General features: G+C 32.9%; 1 protein-coding gene across 14 annotated transcripts in view; it reads left to right on the forward strand.

The window, feature by feature from the left end:
* Positions 1–27,498, forward strand: part of NBEA (neurobeachin) — a 730,940-nt gene that overhangs the window by 487,426 nt on the left and 216,016 nt on the right. For 8 of the 14 annotated variants that reach the window (XM_078375289.1, XM_078375292.1, XM_078375290.1 and 5 more), the window contains 2 exons: positions 3,636–3,760; positions 22,145–22,288. In XM_078375289.1, the coding sequence (XP_078231415.1) occupies positions 3,636–3,760; positions 22,145–22,288 (269 nt within the window). Of the gene's footprint in view, positions 1–3,635; positions 3,761–22,144; positions 22,289–25,974; positions 26,008–27,498 lie in introns of all 14 variants that reach the window. The other 6 variants (XM_078375287.1, XM_078375291.1, XM_078375288.1 and 3 more) reach the window with 1 other exon arrangement.

Here is a 27,498-nt window from a genome sequence, read left to right on the forward strand (position 1 = left end):
AATCCAAACTCTCCACATGGTCTCCACTGAATCCATGTGAGTGGGGCACCTTGTTACCAGCCACAGACATAAAGTCCTGGCTGCCTTCTTGGCTTTCTCTGATATCACCTAGCAAGGGTGTTAGGTATCTCATTACACCTTCATGAGGATACATGTCTGGGCTTCACACCCATCCTTTGCTGGTATAGGTCAGGTGGGGATACAGTATTTCTGTGATGTTTGGCTGAAGTATAGCAGTTTGTCTAAAAGTTTTCTGTCTTGCTAACCTGCTGTTTTTTGGTCCTTTGACTAGAGGGAGCAGGCTCTTGTTGGGGCTTTTTTTTTTTTTTCTGCACTCATTGATCTGTCTGGGCTGTTGGCCTCTTTGCCTCCAAGCGTGGGATATAGGAAGCAAAAAGAACTCATCAGTGTGTTGTTAGGTCCTGAGGTTCTTAGCCAGTCTGCCTTCTCTCACCTTTCAGAGTCTTCTTTTTTTTTAAATTTATTTCAATAGGTTTTTGGGGAACAGGTGGTATTTGGTTATGTGAATAAGTTCTTTAGTGGTAATTTCTGAGATTTTGGTGCACCCGTCACCTGAGCAGTACACCCTCTACCCATTGTATAGTCTTTTATTTCTCATCCATTTCCCACCCTTTTCCCGGAGTCCCCAAAGTCTATTTTATCATTCTTATGCCTTTGCATCATCATAGCTTAGCTCCCACTTATACAGAGAGAACACACAATGTTCGGTTTTTCATTCCTCAGTTACTTCACTTAGAATAGTAGTCTCCAACTCCATACAGGTTGCTGTGAATGCCATTTTTCTCCAGCTGCTTTTTATACTTTCTTTGCCCTCAAGTTTTCAGAAATTTCATTATAATGTATCTTAACATGGACTTCCTTGGATTTTTCATGTCTGGAGTTCAGTCAGCTACTTAAATCTGTACATTTATATTTCATTTCTTTTTATGGCTGATACCACATTTTCTTTATCCACTCGTTAATTAATGAGCATTTGGGCTGGTGTTGTATTTTTGCAGTTGCAAATTGTGCTGTTATAATCATGTGTGTGAAAGTATCTTTCTTGTATACCAATTTCTTTTCCTCTGGGTAGATACCCAGGATTGGAATTGCTGGATCAAATGTTGATCTACATTTAGTTCTTAAAGGAATATCCACATTGTTTTTCATAGTGGTTATACTAGTTTACATTCCCACCAACAGTGTAAAATGTTTACATTCTCACCACCGACACAGCTACATCTGTTATCTTTTTATGTTTTGATTATGTTCATTCTTGGAGAAGCAAGGTGATATCACATTGTGGTTTTGATTTGCATTTCTCTGATAACTAATGATATTGAACATTCTTTCATATGTTTGTTGGACATTTGTGTTTCATTTGAGAATTGTCTATTCCTGTCCTTAGCCCTCTTCTTGGTGGGATTGTTTTGTTCTTGCTGATTTGTTTGAATTCCTTGTAGATTTTGTCCAATGTATGGATTACGAAGATTTTCTACTTCCCTGTTGGTTGTCTGTTTACTCTGCTGATTATTTCTTTTGCTGTGCAGAAGGAAGCTTTTTAGTTTAATTAAGTTCCACCTATTTATCCTTGTTTTTGTTGCATTTGCTTCTGGGTTCTTGGTCATGAAGTCTTTGCCTAAGCCAGTGTATAGAAGAGTTTTTCTAATGCTGTCTTCTAGAATTTTTATGGTTTCAGCTCTTCAGAGTCTTATGCTTTCCAGAATTGTTCAGCTGCCCTTACGGAAGATTAGGGGAAAGTATGTCTACGGTTAGAAATTTTAGATAACATTAGATCTCTGGCTACTTTTGGTGAATTCAGTTACTTAATTTTAATATAATCTTAAATCAATATAGTATGATTTTAGCATGGTCTTTCTTAAATTACTGGGAATAATTTGTAAGAATATAAATTATCCTATTTTAAATTACAGAGATATGCTATTTATTACTATTATTCATCAAATAATCATTATTTAACAGAAAAATTAAGTTATAATTATGATGTACAGGAAAAATAAGTGCATTAAAGTATACTTCAAAGACTCACAATTTTAATTCTTTTATATGCTGTTTATATTATTGTGTTTTTATAATGAAGTTATAAATAACAAAATTATATAACCATAAAATTAAAATGCTTTTCACAATGAAATCATTTTTCTCAATGGCTGTACATTGAAAAACAACTTAGATTTTTTTTTTTTTTTTTTTAATTAAAAAGGTTTTGTCCAGGCACAGTGGCTCATGCCTGTAATCCCAGCACTTTGGGAGGCTGAGGTGGGCGGATCACGAGGTCAGGAGATGAGACCATACTGGCCAACTTGGTGAAACCCCGTCTCTACTAAAAGTAAAAAAATTAGCTGGGCATGGTGACTCATGCCTGTAGTCCCAGCTACTCAGGAGGCTGAGGCAGGAGAATCACTTGAACAAGGGAGTCGGAGGTTGCAGTGAGCCAAGAATGTGCCACTGCACTCTAGCCTGGATGACACAGCGAGACTGCATCTCAAAGAAAAATTTTTTTAAATTAATTCAATGAGTAATTGGTAAAAACGTGTGTGTGTATCAGACATTGTGCTAGAAATCTAACATACACAGGTCCTACCTTATTCAGCCTTAAAGTGTTCTTCTACAGTAAAATATCAAAATAATTAATGAAATGAAATCTTCAAGGAAAGCATTTTGTATGTTTTCATGAATAGTGCTGTTCTGGAAAATTAGAATATTTCTTTTGAGTGTATTACTCCACTATCGAATGCAGAAAAATTGACTTTCTAAGCAGTGGTATTTATCATTAATGTTTATTGAAATTAAATTGAAAACAACAATTATATCATAAAATCTTTCGTTGGATTATACAGTGGACTTATTTCCATCATTTTTGAGATAGCTCTTGGATTTTTAGTATTGGTTTAGAGTATAAAAGACGGTGATGGCCAATGATGGCTGTTGTTGTTAATGGTTTATATTTGCTGAAAGCTCTAAAATCATCCAAGAACTCTGTTAGCATTAGAATAATAATTTACCAAGACAATTACCACATACTGGAAATTTTTGCAGCTCTAATTCAGTATTATTAATAATGGATAAAATTGCATTTTTCTCAGGTTGCTGTGGGCAGCAGGGAATTATTTCAATGAATATTTCAGCACATTATTTTAATCATTGTTCCACCAAATCCACATGGGCAATATTTTATACTTCTTAATTCAGCCTATTAAGAAACCATGGTCATTAAATTGTAAACTATTTGTAGTGAGGTATATTCTGTGATTTACAACCCTTGTTAAAAACAGTGTAAAAGAAAGCAAACTGTACCATTAATACTTGTAATTTGATGCTGCATTTGTTACTAAATGCCACATGATTAATGTTTTTAGTAGAAAGAAGAAAATTAAAAAAAAACGCAGAGCTGAGTGTTTGCCTAAAATATGAGAATGTTTGTAACTTTTTTTCATTTGTAGAGGAACTATGTGTGTATATTTATGCACACATACACAAGTGTAAAATATAAATGTCTCCAAAATTACCTTGATTTTTCAATGAGACCAGCAAAATATCTTCAGTTTTACAGAAAAGTGTATTTCCATTTATGCATTTTTATTAATAGAGATTACTTTTTTCCCTCTAATCAGCCAATTGCACGATTTCTGGCGTTTGGATTACTGGGAAGATGATCTTCGTCGAAGGAGACGATTTGTTCGCAACGCATTCGGCTCCACTCATGCTGAGGCATTGCTCAAAGCTGCAATAGAATATGGTTAGTACCAATGCTTCTTACACAAAAATACTTCTGGATGTGAGGTGACTCCTTGTGGTTGAGAATTTTTTTTTTTTGCTAGTATTTAATATTCTTCATGTCATGAGTCAGAAATATTGTGTTCTGCTTTATCCTTTAGCATAATTTAGCTTATTGTTAATCAACCCAGTATTTCTCAGACTAGATATATTTTATAACCTTCAACTTCTTTTTAAGAGATAAACAGACTCCACATAGTTGCTTATTAACCAACATTTCTTTCCTATAGCCTCCAACAAGAATAAAATCAATCTTTTTCAGTGTCTTTTAGAGTTTAATGACCACGACCCATAGTAAATATTGTTATCCTGTACTCAGACTTACATATTTTATAACAGATTTATAAATAAATTTGTTTCTGTGTACACACATATATGCTGCATTAATATACATATACATGTGTAATATATATGCACATATGTATACTGTAGTATATATGTATGCATCTACAGATTGTATATATAACTAAAAATGTTTTATTAAAAACCTATTTATATATTTTATGTTTTAATCCTAATAAAATAAAGTTTAATATCCTGTTACAATGTACCAATTTAAATTTCCAGTCCTCCAATTGACTACAAAGGAAAGTTGAAAAAGATAGTCTCCTATTTACAGTATCATTAATTATCATACTGCATTAGAACTGTACCCTAAACTGTCCTTTATAAATTATACAATCAGTCATAAATATCTAAATATGTTTGTAGTTTAATAAAAATGCTGCTACTATAGATTGTCGTCTACTAAGAAGTATACTTAGGGACATTTGGTCTACTTGCCCAGTTTTAAAGGCTCTAACAAGTTTGAGTTTGATGGAGCATATCACAATTTTATAAACCACATTCACTAAGGAAATACCAGTGATGAACACTGTTCATATATTCTGTTATCCACTTTTATTCTTCAATTACTTATATTTTATTATATTAATTTTCATTCATTTGGGAGTTTAAAGTGAGCCATCTGTTTTTAAAACTTACTATAGTTGATAAATAGTTTTATATCAAATCATAGTTTATATCATGTAATACCATTCATATTCTTAATGAATTGAACAGGGAAAAATGTTTAATTGTAATAAAAGACAAAATATTCAAAGCTTTTAAAATTTCTTGTCCCGGTAAGCTGTGAATTGCTATAACTTAGTAAGCCTCAAAATACCATTAAAAAGTAGATAAAGATTTCATATGAAACTGTTAAACCTAAGATAAAAGTTACACAGTAACTTTATACAGTAAAAGTAACAATGGAAAAAAATTATAATATGTCTTCTTTGAATAACTAAAAATAGCACTTAAGGATAATAGCCCTCTAAGGATCTGATAGCAACTTAAAATGAGTTATTATGATCCTGTAGGAGAGAGTCTTAGAAATATCTGCCTACTTAGTAATGCCATGCTCTGTAATGTGAGCTTAAAATTATTAAAACTTCATTTTATTTAACCAATAATTTAGAGTTTTTAACCAACTAATCCTGAATTTATCTCATTTGAAAGTGGAAAAGTATAAAGACAGTTTGTAACAGAGTTTATGCTGCAGTGATATCATTAGTGATGATAGTGAGTTGCCAAAGCTTTAATTGTATAGAATTCACATTATACTACATTCCACAGTCTGCAGATTACTTTTGAAAAAGGCTTTTTTAAGAAAAATATTTGTATTTCTTCTTAAAAGTGAATCCTTCAATTTGTGTCTTTAATTTGTAAAATAATTCCTGATAAACCAGTGTCAAAGCCTATAAGAAACAAAATTTAAAGTCTTTAAAATGTTTTTCAAACTGATAGTCATATGTTAATAAAATAATAACTATTGTTAATAAACATCAAGTAAAAAATAATACCCTAAATTTGAAATAGACGAGAGGTGTAAGTGATACTAAATATTCTTTGTATGTACCATATTTTAAAATACAGTATTAATTTTCAATCTAGATTATCAGCAACGTTCAGAACCCATCATCTATCTCTCTTGAGTTGTGTTCTTTTATAAAAGAAAAGAGGGGTATGTTTTTATTATACATGTTAAGAACAAAGATGACACATCTATACCATAAAATATTCAGGAAATCTACATGGTATTATTGGAGTTACTTCATGGTCATTCTAAGGTCAGGGAATGGAGGACTTAAGAGAACTAATACAATTTTTTCTCCAAAAACAATTCCCTCCAACCTTCATCACATTTCACACCTATGGACTTTAGAACTGAGTGGAGAGTTGAGAGTAAATATAGAGGATGTAGAGAAGGTGAGTGGGAGGCTCTCCCTGGAGTGGTCTATACATAGAAGTAGAGGGAAGAATCACAAATTGGTGAGAAAAAATTGGTATTGTACCTTCTTCCTACCTCTTAATGTGTGCTCTGACCTATGTAGAAAATATTTCTTCGGAAGAAATAGGAAGTAAATGTCAATAGTTATTACAAGACACTTCATCCAATAAAAGTAAATGTTGAAAAACTTAATTTAAAACAGATTTTGTACTGCCAGGGACCTAAAAGATAAGGAAAGACTGAGAAAATATTCCAAATTGGAGAAAACCAAAAAAGATAAGATAGATTATTACAGCACATTTTCCTAGATGATTACAGTTGGTAAAATTTGAATGGGGTCCATGACCTGGATGGCCGTATTGTTATCAACAAGGCTAACTTCTAGAGTTGGAGGGTTAATGGTGCTTAGACAGGAACATTCTTGTTTCTGAGAAATACAGCGGAGTAGTTATGGGGTAATAGGGTGCCATACCTGCAACTTCTCAAGAGGCTTCCAAAAGATTGGTAATAATGGATATGTCCAGGAGTGGGGCCAGCGGTAGATGTATGTTAATATTGGGGAAACCTGGATAAGGATAAAAATGGGAGTTTTGTACTATATTTGAAATGTTTCTGTTAGTTTGAAATTATTTCAGAATTTTTTTTTTACTTTAGCCCTGCAAGTTGAATTTTTTGTTTTAAAAGCAAATTTAAAAAATTAGAAGTACAGCAATAAATCATTTATCCTTTATAAATGAGCTCAGAAACCTTTTCCTTGTAATATTCGGTATTAGTAGATTTGCAGTAAAAAATAAGAAGAATCTATGTATGTTGCTGAAACAATGTAAATGAGTATTGTTGGAAGCAAATCCGTTGAAAAACATTTTGTCAGTGCACATCAAGAGCCTCAAAAATGCTGATACTCTTTGACCCAACAATTTCCCTTCTAGACACTTGTCCCAAGGAAATGACTCAGAAGAGGGAAAACAGCTATTTTATTTTAAAATATTCACTGCAGTTTTATTTTATTTCAGTAAAATCTGAAAAGCAATATAATATTGTGGGAAGAGTGAAAAGTTCGGTTTCAAAAAAAAGAATGCATTCAACAAAAAAAAAGAAAGAAAACAGATTTTGTATATTTTGAAAAAAGATGTTGTATGTACATATTGCCAGGCCATCCGTGTAAAAGTTAAAAAAATAAAAATTAAAAAAGCCTGACATCTGGATATTCTGTTAAACATTTAAATGTGTTTAGGTATTTTGAAATCTGGCTGTGTAGATGAATAACTACATGACCGAATGTTTTATTAGAGTTGTGCAGATGTAGATTAAGAGTATATTTATAGCACAAACCTGCAAATTCTGAGTATGCTACTAGAATAAGTTGAAATTCAACTGATCTCTTTCTCTATGTTAAATACATACAGTATTTCAATTTCCCTATCGTTAAATTCTACTTTGAAAGTTAAGTGCTAACTGTATAGAATCTCTGCTGAAAACTCTGGTCAAAAAGTTTTATACTGATCTACGTGGTAGCAACAAAAAAGGTTTTAGGAGCAAAAGAACATTTTATAGGTGGAACTTTCAGAATGTCTGGAAGTATTCGAACTAGTGATCAAAGTTTTCAGAATTTTAAACATGTTGCATATACTGGGAGAACAATCTTAAATTACTTAGAAAGGAAATATTTACAAGACCATCAGAGCAGTCCCTGGGATTTGAGCTGTTGATTTTGTCTTATCTATTAATGTAGTAAGTACACTGCGGTTCAAGAATAGAAGCCTATATTGTTGTAAGAGAAGTAAAACTGATTTAGCAGACTTCATGTTTTAATACAAATATCTTGAGTCACTTGATTTTTTTTCGATATCCTAAATTCAGCTAAACATTTTAGATTATATTATAGCTAAATTTTCATGTGATGGGAAAGAACATTTAGCCATAATTTGGATTTCATAATATTATTTTCAGGCAATTTATTTGGTGTATCAAATATATTAATAATATAATAGCAATGCTTTCTTTTAAATAAGTGATCAGAATTGGATGTATTTTCAAGGAAATAAAGGATAACAATTTTATTTCATATTTACTTTGAAAAGCTTTCCCTTTAATTTCGTTATTAAAACTTGGTTGACCTTTTTCAGTTGGAAAATATCCTTTATACTGATGGAGTTTTTCATGCTTTTTAGTAATACTAATGAGTTGAATAATTTATGAGGTTGTCATGTGCAAAAGATTTTGTGTGATTTGATATACTTTCAGCCTCTGGTGTTGGAATGTGATTAATGAAAACCTAGAGGCATGTAATTTTTTTCCCTGATGGTTAGTGTTCTAATTTTGCATGTATTTAATGTGTTATTTAGGTGTTTTCTAATAGTTAAATCTCATACAAGTGAAAATTTAATTGATTACTAGGAATTTTACAGACCATAGCAATGGAACAATATAAGGAAAATATTTTAAAACTCATAAACTCATCTTCTGACCTGCAGAGTTCTTTTTCTTTTGAGCAAATTAGCTAATAGGGGAATTATTGGAAAAGGGGGGTTTGTATATTGTTTATATATTAAAATAAAACATAGACGACAAATTCTGGTGCATTTCTAGCATGTAAATATTGTTTTGTCAAAGAATAGTACACAATCTTAGTAAGTTTGATTGTCTTTGTTGACTGTCAATTATCATTTAGACCTCTGTTGCCTTTTCATAAAATTACAGTGGAGCAATGTTTCATCAAAACCTAAGATTGCAAGAGCCTCCCTGTCTGTGATCAAAGACATCATCTTAAATAGGTCTGATCAGGCATGGTGGAAGAGAGCAGGCTGCTTCAGCCTGAAGAAAAAAAAAACATGGAACAAAAATGACAAAGTTAATCAGTCATTTCTTTGGCAATAAATAATAAGATATGCTGAGAACTGCAAATGAGAACATTCTTAGGTTCCTCAGAGATGTGTCTGCTTAACACCTGATTTATCTAAGCTTGTGAAGCCATCAAGATATGACCTTGATGAATAAAAAGCAGCTCTGTAATGAATCTGGAATTAAATTAGTTTTGATGGTATATGCATGGCTACTGCAATGTGCTACTTTCAGTCATCAAGAATAAGAAAGACAGTGAGAATAGAAACACACTAAGACAGCTATACAATTGTTGAGAAATAAGCTATCAAGTAATCTGACTTCCTTTTTCAAAGACTTTATAGTTATTATAACATTTGAGAGAGATGACTTGATTTTTTTAAAACCTAATAAGCTATTGGTTGTATTACATAGAGACTGTAGTAAGCATCTTATTGTTGTTCATTGATAACTCCATTTTAGTTGTTGTATTATTAATTGGATATACTTATTTGGAATGAAACAGATAATCTGATTATGTTTAAATAATTTATTGAAAGTTAATGATTCACATTTTTTAAAAGAGATAGAGAAAGACGTGCAGGAAATGTCTGTCTGTCAGCTCTTTTTGGTGTCATTGTCACATTTTAGTGTCATAGCCTTGTCTTCACCCTATAGTTTTTACAGTCTCTTAAAATAATTTAAATGGGTTACATAAAGGCTAAGTTACAAAATATTCTTATAAATACATTTCACAGATGTTATATAGTATTTTTTATATTAATAAATCTTCTAACAAGCCACTTAGTTTTGTGTTGAAGGTTCGGATTGTAGACTTGAAACGGATTCGGAGGACTTGAGTAACTATTAATGTAAAAGCATTTATTGAATAACTTCTACTTACTGTGCACATGCTAGATGCTGGATTTGGAGATTGAGACAAACAGTTTCATCCATCTAACAGCACACAGTTTAGTGTAGTGATTCTCAACAGGGGCAGAGGTAGGAGTGCACTGCCAGCATCTAATTGGTAGAAACCAGAAATGCTGCCTAAAATATCCTACCACACACAGGAGAGCTCCCCACAAGGACAACACCAAAATTCCAGCCCGAAATATCAATAGTACCAAAGTTTGAATAACTTTATTCCTTTCTACTGGAAATTAACGTTTTCATATTAATAAATGTTCTAACAAGCCACTTAGTTTGTGTTGAAGGTTCAGATTGTAGACTTGAAGCAGATTTGGAGGAGTTAAGTAGCTATTGATTTAAAAGCATTTATTGAATAACTTCTGCTTACTATGCACATGCTACATGCTGGATTTGGAGATTCCTTTCCACTAGAAAGGAATAAAGGGTTATTTAAACTTTGGTACTGTTTCCAGTGGAAAAGAATAAAAAGAATAAACAGTTATCATAGAGGGATGTCGTAGTAGGGACACAGGGAGAGACAGTGACTCACAGTCTGGTTCAAGTAGGCTTTGTAGAAGTAATGGCTTATGCATTGTCTCAAGAAATTGTGAATTTACCAGGTTATTAAGGAAGTAAAGACAGAGGTGATAACAAAAATTACCATGGCATGGAGACAGAAAGGACCCTAACTCCTTTGAATGGCCTTAATATTTGGTATTTGACAGCAAGTCACTTCATAAAGGTGTCAGTATTTTTTATTTTAGATGTTTCATATTCCTAGATAAAACAAAAACGATTTGAGGATAAGAATCAAATCTTCTATCAGTTCCATTGGGAACATTTGCATTAATACAATTCTTTGTGCTTATTATTCAGTTGCTATTTTTTATTTAATTGATAATTGATTAATTTTTTTTTGAGGTGGAGTTTCACCCTCATTGACCAGGCTGGGGTGCAATGGTGCGATCTTGGCTCACTGCAACCTCTGCCTCCTGGGTTCAAGTGATTCTCCCACCTCAGCCTTGCGAGTAGCTGAGATTACAGGCACATGCCACCATACCCGGCCAATTTTTGTATTTTTAGTAGAGATGGGGTTTCACCATGTTGGCCAGGCTGGTCTTGAACTCTTGACCTCAGGTGATCCACCGCCTTGGCCTCCCAAAGTGCTGGGATTACAGGTGTAAGCCACTGTGCCCAGCCTGATAATTGATTAATTTTAAGAAATACAAACGGTATTTTAACCACACCATTTATCATTTTGGGTAACAGCTCTGAAGGATGGATTTTCTATAAGCTAGGTCTAGAAGGATGGTATTTCCAAATTATTTTTGACTGACATGGAACTAATTAGATCATTGTTTAAAATCTTGTTTCTTTTAGACTAATATTTGGTAAAGTGTACACACAATTGCATTTGTAAGTGATTATAATATATAATAGTAATATTTTCATCAAAGAGCATTAAAAATGTTGTGGGAGCTCAGTAAAGAGGGTTGCCTAAAAGAAGAAATATATTTTAGCTGGAGTCGAAAGGATGAATGGAAGTCTTCCCAAGCCAATGAGTGGGAGGGTGGCATTGTGGAAAAAGGGACCACATAACACAACATAATGTATTCAAGGAATGGAAAATGATACTATATGATGGAACACAGGATTGTGTGGGGAAATGGTATGAAGATGAGGATGAAACATAGTTGTGGCCCTGCTGTGAAGGGGATTGTCATTAAAGGATTCTTATTAGAAAAATGACAGACCATAGAAATTAGGTGACATGCTAAATAATAAGTGATAGAGCTAAAACTCTACCCAAATATCAGTCTCTTACTCGACAGTGCGTTATAAATACATTTGGAATTTCCTTAACTGTTTGAGGGCATTACTGAACATTTCCCTACTGTAAAGTTGAACTGCTAATTTTTCGTTGGCTCTTACAGCTCATCGTCTCTAAAGATACATCAGAACGGATTAACTTAGTATCATTCCCAGGATATGTATGCTATGCCATTTACAAAACATTTTTCAATGTTTTGGTGTTTTAAAAAGTGCTTTTAGATAATCTGTACCAGAGCCATCACTTAGATATTTCATTTTTTTAATAATTAAAGAGACAGTTGCGTAGGTGCACACATGGCAGTGTGCTTTGCTTTCCTTCTCCACTTCACCCACATTGCATGCTCTGCTCATGTACCCAAAACCTATAATCCAATAAAAAATTTAAAAAAAAAAATAAATAATTAAAGAGACATTTAAAATTATCTCTTTCTTCTGTGTCTCTGAGCCAGTTGCTTACCTATCTCAGAAATCTCCTACCCCCATTTTCCATCATCTTATATTTTGAAAGTGAATTGTCCACATTGGACTTTGTGATAGACTTGAAAGAAGACGCCAAGCCTCTCATGGAAAACCAGCCCATATTTGTTTTCTCCATTTATTTTCCTTAAATTGTCTATAAAAACATTATTTTCTCAATCACATTGTTTAAATTTTTATTGTAAATTCTCCATTAAAAATTCTAATCTATAGTAATCTAACTTCTGGTGGTTAATGCTGTGTAGAGCAAAACCACCATTCATTTTTACGAGAGCATGATATAATTTAAGTACAATATAAATGCTAGCTTGCATGACCTATGAAGGCCTATGTGTTTGGGATATGCCATATCCCAAATGAAGGCCGTGTTGTCATTAATGCCACCTTAATTCTTCGACTTCTCGCTGGCTCCTTCACCTATGGGCATGAACACAGGCCACCTTCACAAAAAGTGCTGCTCCATCACAATAATCAATTAGGGAATTGTCAGGTTTGTAAATTTACTAAATGTGCCATGGGGATACCAAAATCACTGAATGATTGGATTGAGATCAAACACTGAGAATATTGTGTTAGTGCATATGCTATCTGTAACATGGAAAAATAAATTTGTCTCCTATTGAAAATACATGGAATGGGAAAAGTTTAAAACTCTAAACAAGGAATGCTAGATGTGAAAAAAAAAAAAAAGAAAAAGACACCAAGCATCATTTCCTGAGGTTAATGCCACCCGTTGTACAAGAAAGTCTCTCCACCCTCTCAGCCCACTCTGAAGTTGTCCATTTAATCTTTTCTTTTATTCCAGTGGTTGCCAAACTTTCCAACTTATATTCTGCTCCTCACCAGCCCATCTACCCATCTTGGTACATGATGCAGGTTCCTTTCTTTTGTCCCTCCCTCCCCTTCTCCCTCCCTTTCTTGCTTTCTTTCAGAAAAACATATGCTCCTTATAGGAAATACTAAAAATAGTGCCAAAAATTTTAAAGAAGTCATCCTTGTAAAGATAGCTGTCTTTATCATTTTTATGTATTTATTTCATGTTAGTCTTGATCTGTGTGTATTTTATCATAGGGACCAAATGCTATACAATGTACTAAAATAGTCACAAAGATGAATAATTCATCATCTCTGCTCTTTCTGATATTTAGAGAGTTCTAAAGTGACCCAATTTTTCTGTATGTTTTATTACGATTTTCACAAGTAAAATGTGCTCTGTGATTTTTGATATAATGAAATCCCATTTTAAATAATTAGAACTCCTAACTTTATGGCTAATCAAAATCCTACCGAATAATGTCCAGTCTAAAATGTGGAGAGTCTGCATTTATCATCATGTATATACTTAAAATAAGGTTTATCACATTTTCTTTAAAAAGCATAGAATGCAGTTTTCTACATTGACTACATTAAGATTATTAACATTTAATACTTATACAGTGCTTCACTTAAATTCAATAATATTTTCTTGCACTTTAATTGTATTTTTCTGTTTAAAAATGCTGTTTATGAATATCCCATTTGTTGGTCTGCTCTAAAAAATATTGCTTACCTATGAATATTTTGAATTAAGAATAAATGAAATTCCGGTTTTGCTGTCAGAACCAAATTGTAAAAATGCATCGCATGTCTTTGAAAATCAGTATACTCTATTAGCAGGCCTGTCAATATAAAAAGTGCATTCCATTTCCACCTCTTGCTCTAATAACCTTTTCTGTGTTACTCTGAAGCAGTTCACATAATCAGAGTATATTGTCAGCTTACTGGAGTTGGGGAAGCATGAAATGAAAATCACGTTAATATTGATCCAATTCTTTTGCTTGCAAGTGTCTTTGATGTCCTTTTCCAGTGAGCAATAACTATTGGTGTTAGGTAGCCATTTTCTTCTCTTCTTTCTTAAATTCCAGTAAATTGTTTGCAAGCATAACTAATCTGAATAAAAATTTAATACTTGGAATAATTTCCACGTGTTAATTCCCAGATTACTAATGCTACACAGTTACTATACCACTGAACTCGTTTCTCCCAGCTTTTCAAAACACAACCTACCTAAAGGTATAATGTTTGCCTCTAGTTTAAAATAAAAGTCTGTACAAGTTTCCTTTTGGTTAAAAACGCATAAGATGCTGTACTCTGATTTTCATGTGAAATAGTTTATGTGCTAAAGTGGACCCTAAGTGCCATGAGTTATTGATCCACGTAAGGAATAGGATTTTTGAACCCAGTTTATTATACATTTGAAGCTGGTATCTTGGGTTTTTAATCTTATAGTGATGCAGATAATACCTATTTTGGATTGTTCAATATACTGTCAACAAAATTAAACTGAAATTGGAATCATGGTTAAATCCAACTCATTCAAAGTGAAATATCCACAACTGAGAAAGGAGGAGTTGGATGTCTGAACTATCCAGGCTTTATATCTGTATTTACCAATGTGCTTAGTAAATATTCAGATATTTACTTAAAATGTGTTTGGAACAACAAATACAAACAGTCTGTTTCATGTATAGAAATACTTACTTTCATAAAATAATTTTATATTGATAAAGCGAGGCTCTGACTCAGCATCAGGTATAAAAGAAAAAATTCTTGTGATTTCTAGTCATTCTTTCTAATTTAGTGTTTTTATTCAGTATCACTAACAATTTTTGCCTTTGGGATTTTTCTGTTGAGAGGTATATTTTCTTTTTAAAAAGAATGCTATTTCATAAAGAAGATGATTTAATTTTTTGTCCTTAATCTTAATTAGAAAAGTGATCTTTCCTATTATCATAATTTGTTTCTTAAGGAAGGATATACTATATCTATGCTATAAAGTCAAACACAAAATTAAAATATGAATTTAGATGACTTACAAAGAAAAATATTTACTTATTAGTAAATGATTTTAACAGTAGACTGTTCTACTTTTATCTCACTGATTCACTAAGGTAAGGATAAAATGTTTTTGAACAATAGGTTCCTCAGTATAAGAAAAAGCATTCTTTCAGGTTCTTTTTAAAATGTTCAAAATTGTAAACTTATCAGTAATTGATATATACATATTATTGCACAAGATTATGTCATCATATCTAACGTAATTTTCTGAGTGGTATATTTATCTTAAATTATTTTCCTTTTATTGGAAATTAAGTAACATCATTTAGAGTTACTAAAAGCACTGGTCTGAAAAGGTATTCGTTGCTCGGACTTGAGTTTTAATGAGAAAGTAACCTTTAAAATTTCCCAAAGTATTTATGTCATTAATGCACTTTAAAAGTATTTGGGTTTGGAAATAAATTGCAACATTTTGTCCTACTTAGAGAGTGGTAGGCTTTGTCAAAATACATTGAACAAGCTAAAAATGTATTGTGAAATGGCATATAATGAAAAGAATTTTTTCTTTGAAAAAGAATGTCTTCCATGAAACTGATTTCTGATGTTTAGAAACAGAATTACCTGATAATACATTTAGGTAAAAATAAAATTAGACCAGATTTCTATTCTGCCAGTGTCCTTCCAAAGATCTTTTTCCAAAGATGAAAACCTGTATTAAATGCATTATCTCTTGTTGAGAAAGCAGTTCTTCCCAAGATACTAAACATATTTACATTACTAAATATCTATGTGCAAAATCAGAAGTACAAATACGTTGATGTATTATGTAATTTTATTTACATTATTAATAATGTCTTTAAATGAATAAAATAGTTATGGGGGAAAGCATACATTACATTTTAAATGTAAGCTATTTATACTCCATTTGATTTCCAAAGCACTTCGTAACACCTGTACTTCATACTGTCCTTCCTGTCTTCAGGGAGCATCCAATCTAGTGGAGGAGTTGAAGGCTCATTCATGTTTTAATGAATACAAATACTGTTGTAACAGCATGGTGGAAGGAAGAATATTAACTGCAACTGAAGGAAGAGAAGCTATCACTTCTAAATACCTGATATTGAATAGGCATTGTGCCATGACCATAGACCCATGCTTTATCTTGAGTTTTTTAATCCTCAAATAAGCCAGCTTTTTTTTCCCTCATTACATAAATCTTCTGCAACAGTATTATAAGCAATAAAACATTAACTGTGTTCTTTTTCCGTTTTAATTATGTACTTAGTATACGTTTTATCCTCTTTTTTATCTTATTTATTTTATCAAAAATATAATAAACATTTTTGAAAGCTTACTATGTAAATAATATCCACACATTTTCATTGTCTCATTTTAACTTTGCAATAATCCTGTGAAAGAAAATGTGGAAGATACTTAGTATTACTCTTCTACAAATTTGGATACTAAAATTAAGAGATTGGTCTGGATTATTTTTAATATGTTCCTAGTGGATATTGGTGGGGAACAATAACATAAGAATGGCAAATCACATAGTCCCACTCTCCCACGTATGAGGAAACTGTAAAGTACATGAAAGGAAAAGTAACTTACGTAATGTGCATGTAAAATGACTAATATGTGAGTTGTGTTTATGTGTTTTCATTTACTCAACAAACATTTATTACCATCCTGACATGTGAAATTAAAGTCCAGGAGAGAATGCCTGAAATAAAAACACTCCAAAATGAACAATGATAAGATATGATGACTTATTTCTAAGATATAAATGTTATACAGAAATGTGAATAGTCAACCTGACTGAATCCTGAAGGAAAAGGCATGTAAGAGATTTTATGTCAAAGAGATTACATATGTCGGACTTAAAGATTGGAGACAGAGTGGCATGTATACAGACAAAAACATTCAGCTTTTAGAGGAAATGAGGTACAAAGAGGCCAAATCTGTGAATTAGTGAGGTTAAAGAAGCAGAGGCTAGATCATGAGCTTTAGACCACATGTTTAAATATTACAGGTAAAATAATGTTGAAAATGTGTTATTCCTTGGTTGATATACATTAGACAGATATACCTATATGTAACTTTTCAATAAATGAAAACCCCATAGTTCCACAGTCGATATAAATAATAATAGCATAAACTGGTGAAAAGCTAAGCCTACACTAAAACTGGCTTATTATGGGGCTGTGTCTCTTTTCTTTGTGTGTTAGCCGCATATATATGTTTTATGGCTAATCTGTTGTGTATTACTTTTTTGTTTATTAGCTTAGTTGTTTTAGCGTTGATTATAGGAGGATTTCTTAAACGGAAATAAAATACTGTATTTTCTTTTACATTAATTGTTTATATTTATCAATAGAAAAGAACATAAAGAGCACATAAACTAATTTATTTGCCTTGATCATGTGGCCATTGCAGGTCGACATATTCTTTGATGTCATTAAGAGGAGTTAATGTCTCCCAATTTTTCATTTCTGCATTTTAACTTATGTTTATTTAAAATAACAATAAAACCTTTACATTATAATTTAAAATATAGCAATAAGAGTAACAACAATACTGGAATATAGTAACAATACTAAAAACATTGTAGTTCTGCTACCTCACCTTTAAAATATACCTTGTTTCACATGGATTCTTGGTTATTAACAGAAATTTTATAAAGGAACTTTAGATTCATGTACAATATTCTGTATTATATAACATTTTTATATGCAGAGCTTTATATACATTAACTAGGAAGTCAATCTACAGAGTGCTTTCATGTGTTTATTTGTAACATGATGGAGAAAATAACATAAGTACTATTGTAGATTTAGCTTCCTTGATCTATAATTCAGTTGTATTTTTTTCTTCTGAAACTTTTAAATGTTTTGGTATTTTAATGTTTTCGTAGGCAACAGCATATATGTCTGTCCTACCCAGCTTTACACATAATATACATTTTCAGATCCGAGGCATTCTGGTAGTTTGTGGTATTCGCTTGTTAATTTCTTGATGAATGGCTAAAGGGGCCAAAAAGTGCACTCAGTCCAACATGTCTCTGAAGATAGATGATCTCAAATAAATTCTCTTCCCAATCAGATTTTGATTTGTTGGGTGTTAAACCAATTCTTTCTAAGGACAGTGTTTACAAGCCTTGTAATGAGACAGCCCTTTGAGACCTTACCTCTTTTTGCCTGTAATTTTGATGAATGAAACTCTAATTCATAAAGGATATTGTGATTGAAAAGCACCTTTAGATCTCATATACTTTAATTTAGATAAATGTTTGGTGCAGTACCATAAAATCAGGAAGTTTACTGAGCTGCAAACTGATAACACTTCAACAAGGATGATAAGCTTGATGTGTTGATATGGATTAGTTTACTATATATCTTTCAAAGTCATGATTGTTTTACTGCTTTAAAACTAGAGGGGATAAAATGGAAAGTTTGATATACATTTCAGAGCTCAACTTTCTTCTACTACATTTTCTTTACCGGTAGATTTTTGTTTTGGTAATACAAAAGTAACATAAAGCTTTTTTTTTTTTTAAACTGAGAAGTCAGATTACACATGATTTTTATGTAAGGAAAAGCTTGCTTTATTAGATTACTCACACTTAAAAGTCTTTTTTGACTTTATTGTAAAAAAACAAGTTTCCTTTCATGTAAATACATAGATTCTCCTGCCTGCCCCAAACTAAAGGCAGATCACTTAAGATTCTGAGATATTCTAGGTACTTCAGACTTTGAAACATGCAGGGGTAACTGTCATGTCTGAGTTTATACATTTGTTCAGGATTTATGAGGTCTTGCTTTGTGCTGGGCAGTGTGCTAAGTACTGAGCATACCAAGACAAAAAAATGTTTCCAGTCCTAAAGAGCTTGGAGGCTTTTGCAGAGGTGAATAAGCAGGCAGTTACAGTCCCTGTAAATTCTGCAGTAGCAGGCTTTATGAGGTATGGTGGAAGCATACGGGAAAGAGCACAGAAGTGCTCTTAAGAAATCAGAGAGGGGAATAGGGTGGTGGAGGAAACTTGAACTTCAGCACATGTTTGTGGCACAACTGCTGGGTGCCAGGCACTGAAGCTACGGAAGTGGGACTACAGCCTAGTGGAGAGGACAAACACATAATAGGTAAGACCTAGACAGTGCAGTTGAATTATGTGTGAGCTGTGAACATGCAGTAGGGTTGGTTAGGAAAGGCAACTGAAGGAAGTGAGTTTTGAAGGGCAACTAGGAATTAGCTAGCCAGGCCAAGTAGGAAAGGTAGGAACCTACCCTGCAGGGGGAATAACATTAACATGGGTAAAGAGGTATGTGAAAGCATGGCATATTTTGGAAGCTGTAAATGATCCAGTATTGCTGAGGAGGGTGTGGTGAAAACACAGAACTGGTTATGAGAGGATAAAAGGCCTTGGTAAGCCATGCTCAGAAGTTTGGATTTTATCCTACAATCTAAGTCTTACATTGGGTGTTCTTGATTGGGAGGAGCTAATGAATAATTTTAATAGGAAAATATCCTAAACTTATTTGTGTTTTATAACACTCTGACAACAGTATTGAAGGTGGTATGAGTCAGACAATGGCTGACACCCTCTAGACCAAAGCAGTGCTGGCCTGAACTAGGGCAGTGACAGTCATCATGCAATATGAATTCCTAAGTTTCTGCTAAAGTACATGGTTGGTCAAAAGAGGACGAGGAGAAGGAGCAAGAGACAGTTAGCTCAGTTAGAGAAATGTTCAGTTAATTGTATTCAGGCAAAGTCTAGAAATACAGCTATGGAGACCTCAAGAGAGACTCTGAATTATCAATCATGGATTTGCTTCTTTTGTTCTCAAATGATGCAAGCTCCTTATTTCTGTTTGCCAAGAAGCAAACAAGTTATAAAGATAGCTACTCTCAGAATATTACTGTGTGCTGGCTTTATATCACCAAAAATCAAATAGAATTAAGGTAAGGTCCTGAAGCATTCAGTGATCTATCCTCAATCTTTTATTCTAGAAATAAGCATTATCTATGGGCCAGTGAAAGAACAATACACATGTAATCCATTTAATTCCCCTTCCCTCCAATGTAGCATTGATTTGTAATAATACTGTTTGTCTCTGAAGTATTTATTAAAATATATATTTAACAATCTATTACTTTATACATTTAAGCTATGTATTAACCATGTTCTCTAAATGTGGTTATCCTGTAGGAGCTAGGATGACAGACTGTACCACTCAGCCAGTGACACTCTGTAATGGTATTGTGATGTGACTATATTTCTCAACATGTGTTTTTACTCTGGTGGCCTTTGAGTCAATTTTTTCATATTTTAGCAAACATTTGGCCTCTATTCGCTGAGAAAAAGAACTATGCAAACTGCAAATAAAAGAAGGAAAAAAGCTAACTCGATTTTGCATTGCAAGTTGTATGACAGCCAGATGTACTTGTAAGAAAATGGTCGAGGCTAGGCACGGCGGCTCATGCATGTAATTCCAGCACTTTGGGAGGCCAAGTGGGGAGGAATGTTCAAGCCCAGCCTGGGAGCATAGTCAGAGCCCATCTCTACAAAAACTGAAAAACAAAACAAAACAAAACCCTGGTATTGTGTGGCATGCGTCTGTGGTCCCACCTAGTTAGGAGCCTGAGGTAGGTAGGAGGATTGCTTGAGCCTGGGAGGTTGATGCTGCCGTGAGCTGTGATAGGCCACTGTACTCCAGCCTGGGCGACAGAGTGAGACCCTGTCTCCAAACACCAACAACATGGCTGAGCAAACTTCAGTAGGCAGTAAGGGACTGCTGAGGTTCTATGGAGTGTGCTGGATGAATTGACCAAAAGTGTTAGAAACTTTCGGCCAAAGGCCAAAAATCATCTCCACATCATTTGGAGAGCAATTGCCTATGTTCCAACACCATAATGTCCCCTAAAAATATAATACAACACCATATAGGACTGATTTATTAGGCTCCCATTTCCAGGAATACATCCACCACACCAAATGAAATAGGAAGACATTTTCCTAGTTAATGCTGCTCCTTGAAGACTATGTTCTAAAACAAAAACGTAGTAAATTACAATGCTTTCTTCTAAATTGAATTTCAGCTTCAAGTGATATAAAATAAAAGTATTTCGTGTGTCTGGTGTGTGTATGGGTGTGGGTAGCATATACATGGATGAAATTTGCTTGCAGTTCAGATAATTTTATATTCATTGTGACCTGACAAAGCAGCTGTTTGAATGTAATTATGAAAATATATTTAAGCAGTCAAATCCTTGATGGATTCAGATGCGTGTTTCTAACTTATGCATTAATGCCAGGTCAAATCTTGCAATATTTCAGTTTTCTGCTTATTTTTGTGTGTTTTGGTTTTGGCTTTTTGTGTTATTGTATTTAGCAAAATCAGGCTATAATTTCAGAAAACCAGTATTTATTTCAGTAATTCCTAAAGAAATAGCTAGAATACGCGTGCCTGTAATCCCAGCTACTCAGGAGGCTGAGGCAGGAGAATTGCCTGAACCCAGGAAGCAAAGGTTGCAGTGAGCCTAGATTGCACCAATGCACTCCAGCCTGGGTAACAAGAGCAAAACTCCGTCTCAAAAAAAAAAAAAAAAAAAGAAAAGAAAAGAAAGAAATAGCTAGAATAAGCTTCTATGTCTCCATCATTTCTAACTCTGCCTTTCTGTAATTTTCTAATGATAACTATTTTTCCCCTCAGATGTGAATTGTTTCTCTTCTGCATACCTATTTCATCTACTTTCAAAAATGATCTGCTAATTAGTAGATGAGCTGATTAGCAATTGATTAGCTAACTAAGACAACGTATAATTATGTAAAATAGCATGATTTTAAGAAAGTAAGTTTGGGGTGAAGTACAGACTTTTTGTGCAATATACAGTGATCTTAGAGCTCTAAGACATGGATCTTGAGTCCTAAGACATGGTAGAGTTCTTTCCACTAGCAACTGCTAGGTTCCTCCAAAATGTATGTAGCTTTCTCAGCCTCTTTTCTCATCTGTAAAATAAGGGGAGGTGGTTACAGCTCCCCACACCTTGTTTCTCACAGAAAACCAAACAAGATAAAGAAGGTTAAAATGTTCTGTAATTGTAAAGTAATATGTAAATGTAGCAGGTAATTATAATACAGCAATCAATTATTGATAATACCCACTATAAGCAGAAACGATGGTAATAACCTAAACTGTTATATTTTTGTTGTGATTAGGCGCAGAGGAAGATGTGGTAAAGTCAAAGAAAACCTTCAGAAGTCAAGCGATAGTGAACCAGAATGCAGAGACAGAGCTTATGCTGGAGGGAGACGACGACGCAGTCAGTCTGCTACAGGAGAAAGAAATCGACAATCTTGCAGGTAAATTTTAAAATATTTTTTTCCTATTTGTTGTAGTAAAGAAACACAAAGCTACTGAATTCAAAATCTGTCTCCTAGTACGTAAATATATGCCAATGGTTGTAGCAATGCTCAATCACATGAATGTTAAAAACTTACTTTATCTCATTTCTAATATTGAAAAGAGGACCCCAAAGAAATATGTCTTTTATCGGCAATCAATGAATATCTTAAGTTTCTGTGTAATGAAGAGCAACTTTCTATATAGAAAAAAAGAATACATAGTATCAGTTATTCATATGTAACTGCCTGTATAATTGTGAGGTGGGATAAGATGACAGACTCATTGATTTACATGTATCTCCAACTGGCTAACAGCCAATAGTCCCTTTGCCCAGGTGACAATTGAATTTGCCATTTCCTCCCATTTGTTATTCTAAAGAATGTCTCTCTCCACCCCTGTTTTGTTATGCAGCCTCATAGTGCTAAGCCACTAGCAGATATCTTTTCCCTACCACCTAAGTTTTACCTTTTTGTGGTACATGTCTGAGATGAATTCTGGATATGATTCGGCAGTGACCAGATGGGGTATGGATATCTTAGCATATTCACCCATAACCTTTTTGGGGTTTAAGCCACTTTGAGAATCTGATGAAAGCAAGCGGCTTCATGAAGAGGCACATACAATACTGTTTACAATGTCATAGTGGTCACTGACCCCTGGAAACTAGTCCATGGAATTATATACTCAGCCTCACCTTAAAAACTCCTGCTTCAGAGTCTCAAAAAGTAGCTGAGTCTTACCTCAGTTCTACACTTGCAGCCCAAACAAGGTTGAGGCGGGAGGTGACAATAGAGAGGTGGACTTATAGATCTATAATTCTTGATACCAAATCACACTTGTTACCAGGAACATACTGAAAATTACCTGGCATGGCTTTACGAAAGTCTCGAGTGATTTTTTTCTGCTGGTTAGAGATTTCTCTTTTCATCTTCAAAGAGAAGATATTACTGTTAATTGTAAATTGGAGATAGCACATTATTCTCCCTCATCTAGATTAAGAAAGAAAATGTTTACTAAGTTTATTCTAGTGCTAGTTCCTAGATATTTTTGTTATTAACATTTCTTCATCATGAAAACTATTTTTTCTATTTAAAAGTACTCAAGTCTATGACCAGATCTTTGCCTCAAATTCTGAAGTAAATTTTCAAGTTTTGGTTCTGTTGTTTTTGTGGTTTGTTTTAGTAGCTCAGAGATTTTATCTGAGGCCATTTGGAAATTTAATCAAATGAAGGTCATTGACTCTGTTTGCCCACAGATTTGTTTTCTCTTTTGCTGGTCTCATTCTTTATCTTAAAGAATATAGAAAATTCACAAATGTTATTTCTGACCCATTTAGATGATGGGTTGCCTTTCCTATTCATATATGCTAGCATATATGTTTAATAATTGTACAGTTGAGATTAGATTCTCTGGTCCTTTGTTCCTACTGAAGATAATTAATTAGTTAATACAGATTTGCATAGTCCCTTGAAGTTTATTATAAGACTGCCCAGTAATGCCAGTGACACAATTCAACAAAGATAATAACCTTTTTATATTTCTCTTCTTTAATGGTAGCTAATTATTAATATTAATTTATGTTTATAAGAAAAAATCCCCCCAAAAAGTTAAGTTCAAACACCTAAAGAACAGTGAAAATATGCTTGACATAAACTTTTTAGAATCAAATTGTGTGGCTCCTGACCAATCCACTGAATCAAGACTCCTCTAATCTCTGTCTTTTAATGGATTTGTCATTGGACACACCTGTTCCGATCCATAGCCACCTGGTCCTCATAGTCTTCTAGAGGGATCCTTGTGTCTTACAGCTAGCTGTCCTAAAGCATTGATCCTCTGCCTACTCTGTAGAGTTCATTTTAAAAACAGCAGTCCACAAATATACTCAGAACCTTGAATGCAGTGAAAAGTCAGTAAGGGAGGGATGTTTTATGAAGGGCCACAGAAATATTCTGCATGTTTTATAACAATAGATTCATTGTGTAAATGCTAAAACCTATTAATCGAGACTAACATAATAGTTACAATGTTACATCAAATTCATTTTAAGAACTTTATTCCAAGCCAGAATTCTTAGGTTTAAGAAATCAGCTGTTGGTTAAAGTTGCAGATTAAATCAATACATAACTAAGCAGTTGTTGTCCAAATCATGGTTCAATCTGTGGCAGAAATAAAAGTATGTTTAATAATAATGTCTGTCTTACTCTTAACATGTAATTCTAAGTACCTGACAAAGCTACACTGCCTAAAGAAACTGTCACCCATACAAGAGTCTTAAATCCAAATTAAAACCCAGGAAATCCTAAAATCTGTGTACAACATTAATATAATCTCATATTTACTTGATATCTCAGAAATATTATAAAAAGGAATAACAGCCTATTTCAGTCTCTGAGATAAAAATTACAAGTTTATCTTTCAATGACAACTTAATGAAATGGCTTGTGTACTATTAGTATAAGAGATGTACTTTCAAATATATAAAAGCATTTAGAGTTCTTAGATTTTAGAATATATGTGAAAGAATACATCATTTTTATAATTGTAAAGGTCAACCTAAACCTGCTGATTAGCATACTATATTTTCCTGTTTTTTACAAAAGCCTATTTTGCTGACATAGACATGCAGATAAGGAGACATGCATTATAATTTGCCAATATGAAATAATAAGTTAAATTCAAATAGAAAACAGCATGCTCATTAGTACAGAAAACTTAGAGAAAGTACTAATTTAGTTAAGATTAATTCTGTTTCTTTTAATTCAAAAGGTAGCATCAATTTCTGTTTATAAAAGAAAAGAAAAAGATAAAGAAAAATAGCTGGCATGAATTACTAGGAGCCAGACATCAAAACCAGCTTTTTTCTATATATAAATGATGCTATTATAGATTTAACATTTTCTGTAACAAAAAATAAAAAAGTATGTATTTTCTGCTTGTTGAGAACTATTTAATAGCAGTTACTCATGGGTACATTTATATTTTCAGGTTTTTAAAACTATTTTCCATATAGCTGAAAATACTGACAAATTAATATGGTGACCTTTTCTAAATACAAAAGAGGGCTAGGGTTAGGGTTAGTGTTCAGAGAGCTTTGTGTGCAATAACCCATTTAATCTAAACAACACCCTATAAGGTAGAAATTATTCCACCAATTTTGGAAATAAAGACATAGAGGTCAAGAGATTAAGAAACTTGCATAAGGTTAAGAAGTATATAAAATAATATATTTCCTTACAAATACATAGTATATGGTTTAAAATACACCAAATATTACATTAAAATATATGTGTGTGAGTGTGTGTGTAGGTATATATCATTAAAGACTCTTCTAAAATGATGTAAAAAATGGCATCTTCTGTTTATAACTCAATTTTTACACTGGTTTCATTACATTAGAAGTATATGAACATAAATAATAATTAATTTTAGTTTTGCTTATAGATAGTCTATGTATGGTCCAAAATCAATCTGGTAAGTTAAAAACAAGATAAACAGAATGCTTTTAGTACAGTTTTACTTAAATATTTGCCTTTTCTCAGGTTTTCAATATTTTGTTTGAAGATTTCTAGTTTTATATAAAGACTCGATGTTCCACAGAATTCTGTAGCTTTAAATGTCACACAATTTTCTGTTTCACTTTTAGTTCCCTTTCTTCCCAAGCTGTTCATCTCAAGAGGCAAGTTAAATGTGTGTGACTACTAATTACTCCATTTATTATGTATTGTAGCAAACGGCTAATATGATTATAATATAGAAGTATGCCAATCAATAAAGCAATTATTATATTAATAACACCTAACTTAATTTACTTTAATTGCATTTTTTAGTTTGTCGTGATTTACCAAAGCCAATTAGTATCTAAAATCCCGTATGTGACTAAAGATTTCAATTTACTAATTATATTTTTTACTGAAAACATTGAAATTAATTGGTATAATTCAATGAATTTTAATCTAAAATCTTGATTACTTATTTTAATTTGAACCTTAACAAATTGTTTCTTCAAATAACTATTGAGTAACTGAAATTTAAAATTAACTCAAATTTATATAAATTGACAAGTGAAGGATTTAAATTGAAAAAATGGTGTCCCACTAATGAAATGCATTTCATTACTTTTAGAATGGTAGTTCTGTCACATATGCTGAGTGACAATAGATGTAATAGAATTGGAATTTATATAAATTCCTTATTGTTTCTTCCCAAAGTTAGTAATTTTACTAATTTAGGGAATTCTGAGTTAATGATAATGATGGTGCTTTATGCTTTAGTATCAGTTCTGTTGGTAATAATAACATATATATGTTGTTATTAGATATATATATGTATGTGTGTATGTATATGTATATGTCTATGTATATGTTGTTTCACCAAAAGTCCACCCATTTGGTTAATGTCTACTAACTTGAAAAGTTTACAGGCCTAAACTAATGTCCAAACTTCTTCACCTGAAATATCCTTCCTATTTCTTTGTTCCACACCCTCTCCCATCTCCTCCTGTTAAAAACCTTATCCATTTTTAAGACCCATTTCAAAAACTTATGAAATATTCACTGGCCAATTGTATCACCTCCGTAACATTTTCTGTTAGCGTTTTTTGGAAACAGCACTATTGAGATATAATTTACATAACATACAATTGACTCATTCACAGTGTACAATTCAATATTTTTAGTATATTCATTCATAGGGTTATGTAACTGTTACCAAAATCAATTTTAAAATATTTAATCACTTCCGATAGAAACCTTGTTACCATTTGGCTTTCTTCACCAATTTTTCTGTTCCCTCCCTTGCAGCCCTGGACAACCACTAAGCTACTTTCTAGCTCTATAGATTTGCTTATTTGGGGCATTTTATACAAATGGAATCATATATCATCTTTAGTGTCTGTCTTCTTTCACTTGGCATGGTGTCATCAAGCCCTTTCCATATTTTGGCATATATGTCCTTTTTATGGCAGTTATTCCATTGTATGGATACACCACATTTTATTTATCAACTCATTAGTTGTTACTGGACATTCAAGTTATTTCCACCTTTTCACTACTATGAATAATACTGCTGTGAACATTTTACAAGATTTCATGTGAACATATGTCTTCATTTATCTTAGGCATATTCTTAGAAGGGGAATTGCTAGGTCAAAGAATAACTCCATATTAAC

This window comes from Callithrix jacchus, chromosome 5 (assembly GCF_049354715.1).
Source record: "Callithrix jacchus isolate 240 chromosome 5, calJac240_pri, whole genome shotgun sequence".
In the NCBI taxonomy this organism is placed as follows: Eukaryota; Metazoa; Chordata; class Mammalia; order Primates; family Cebidae; genus Callithrix; species Callithrix jacchus.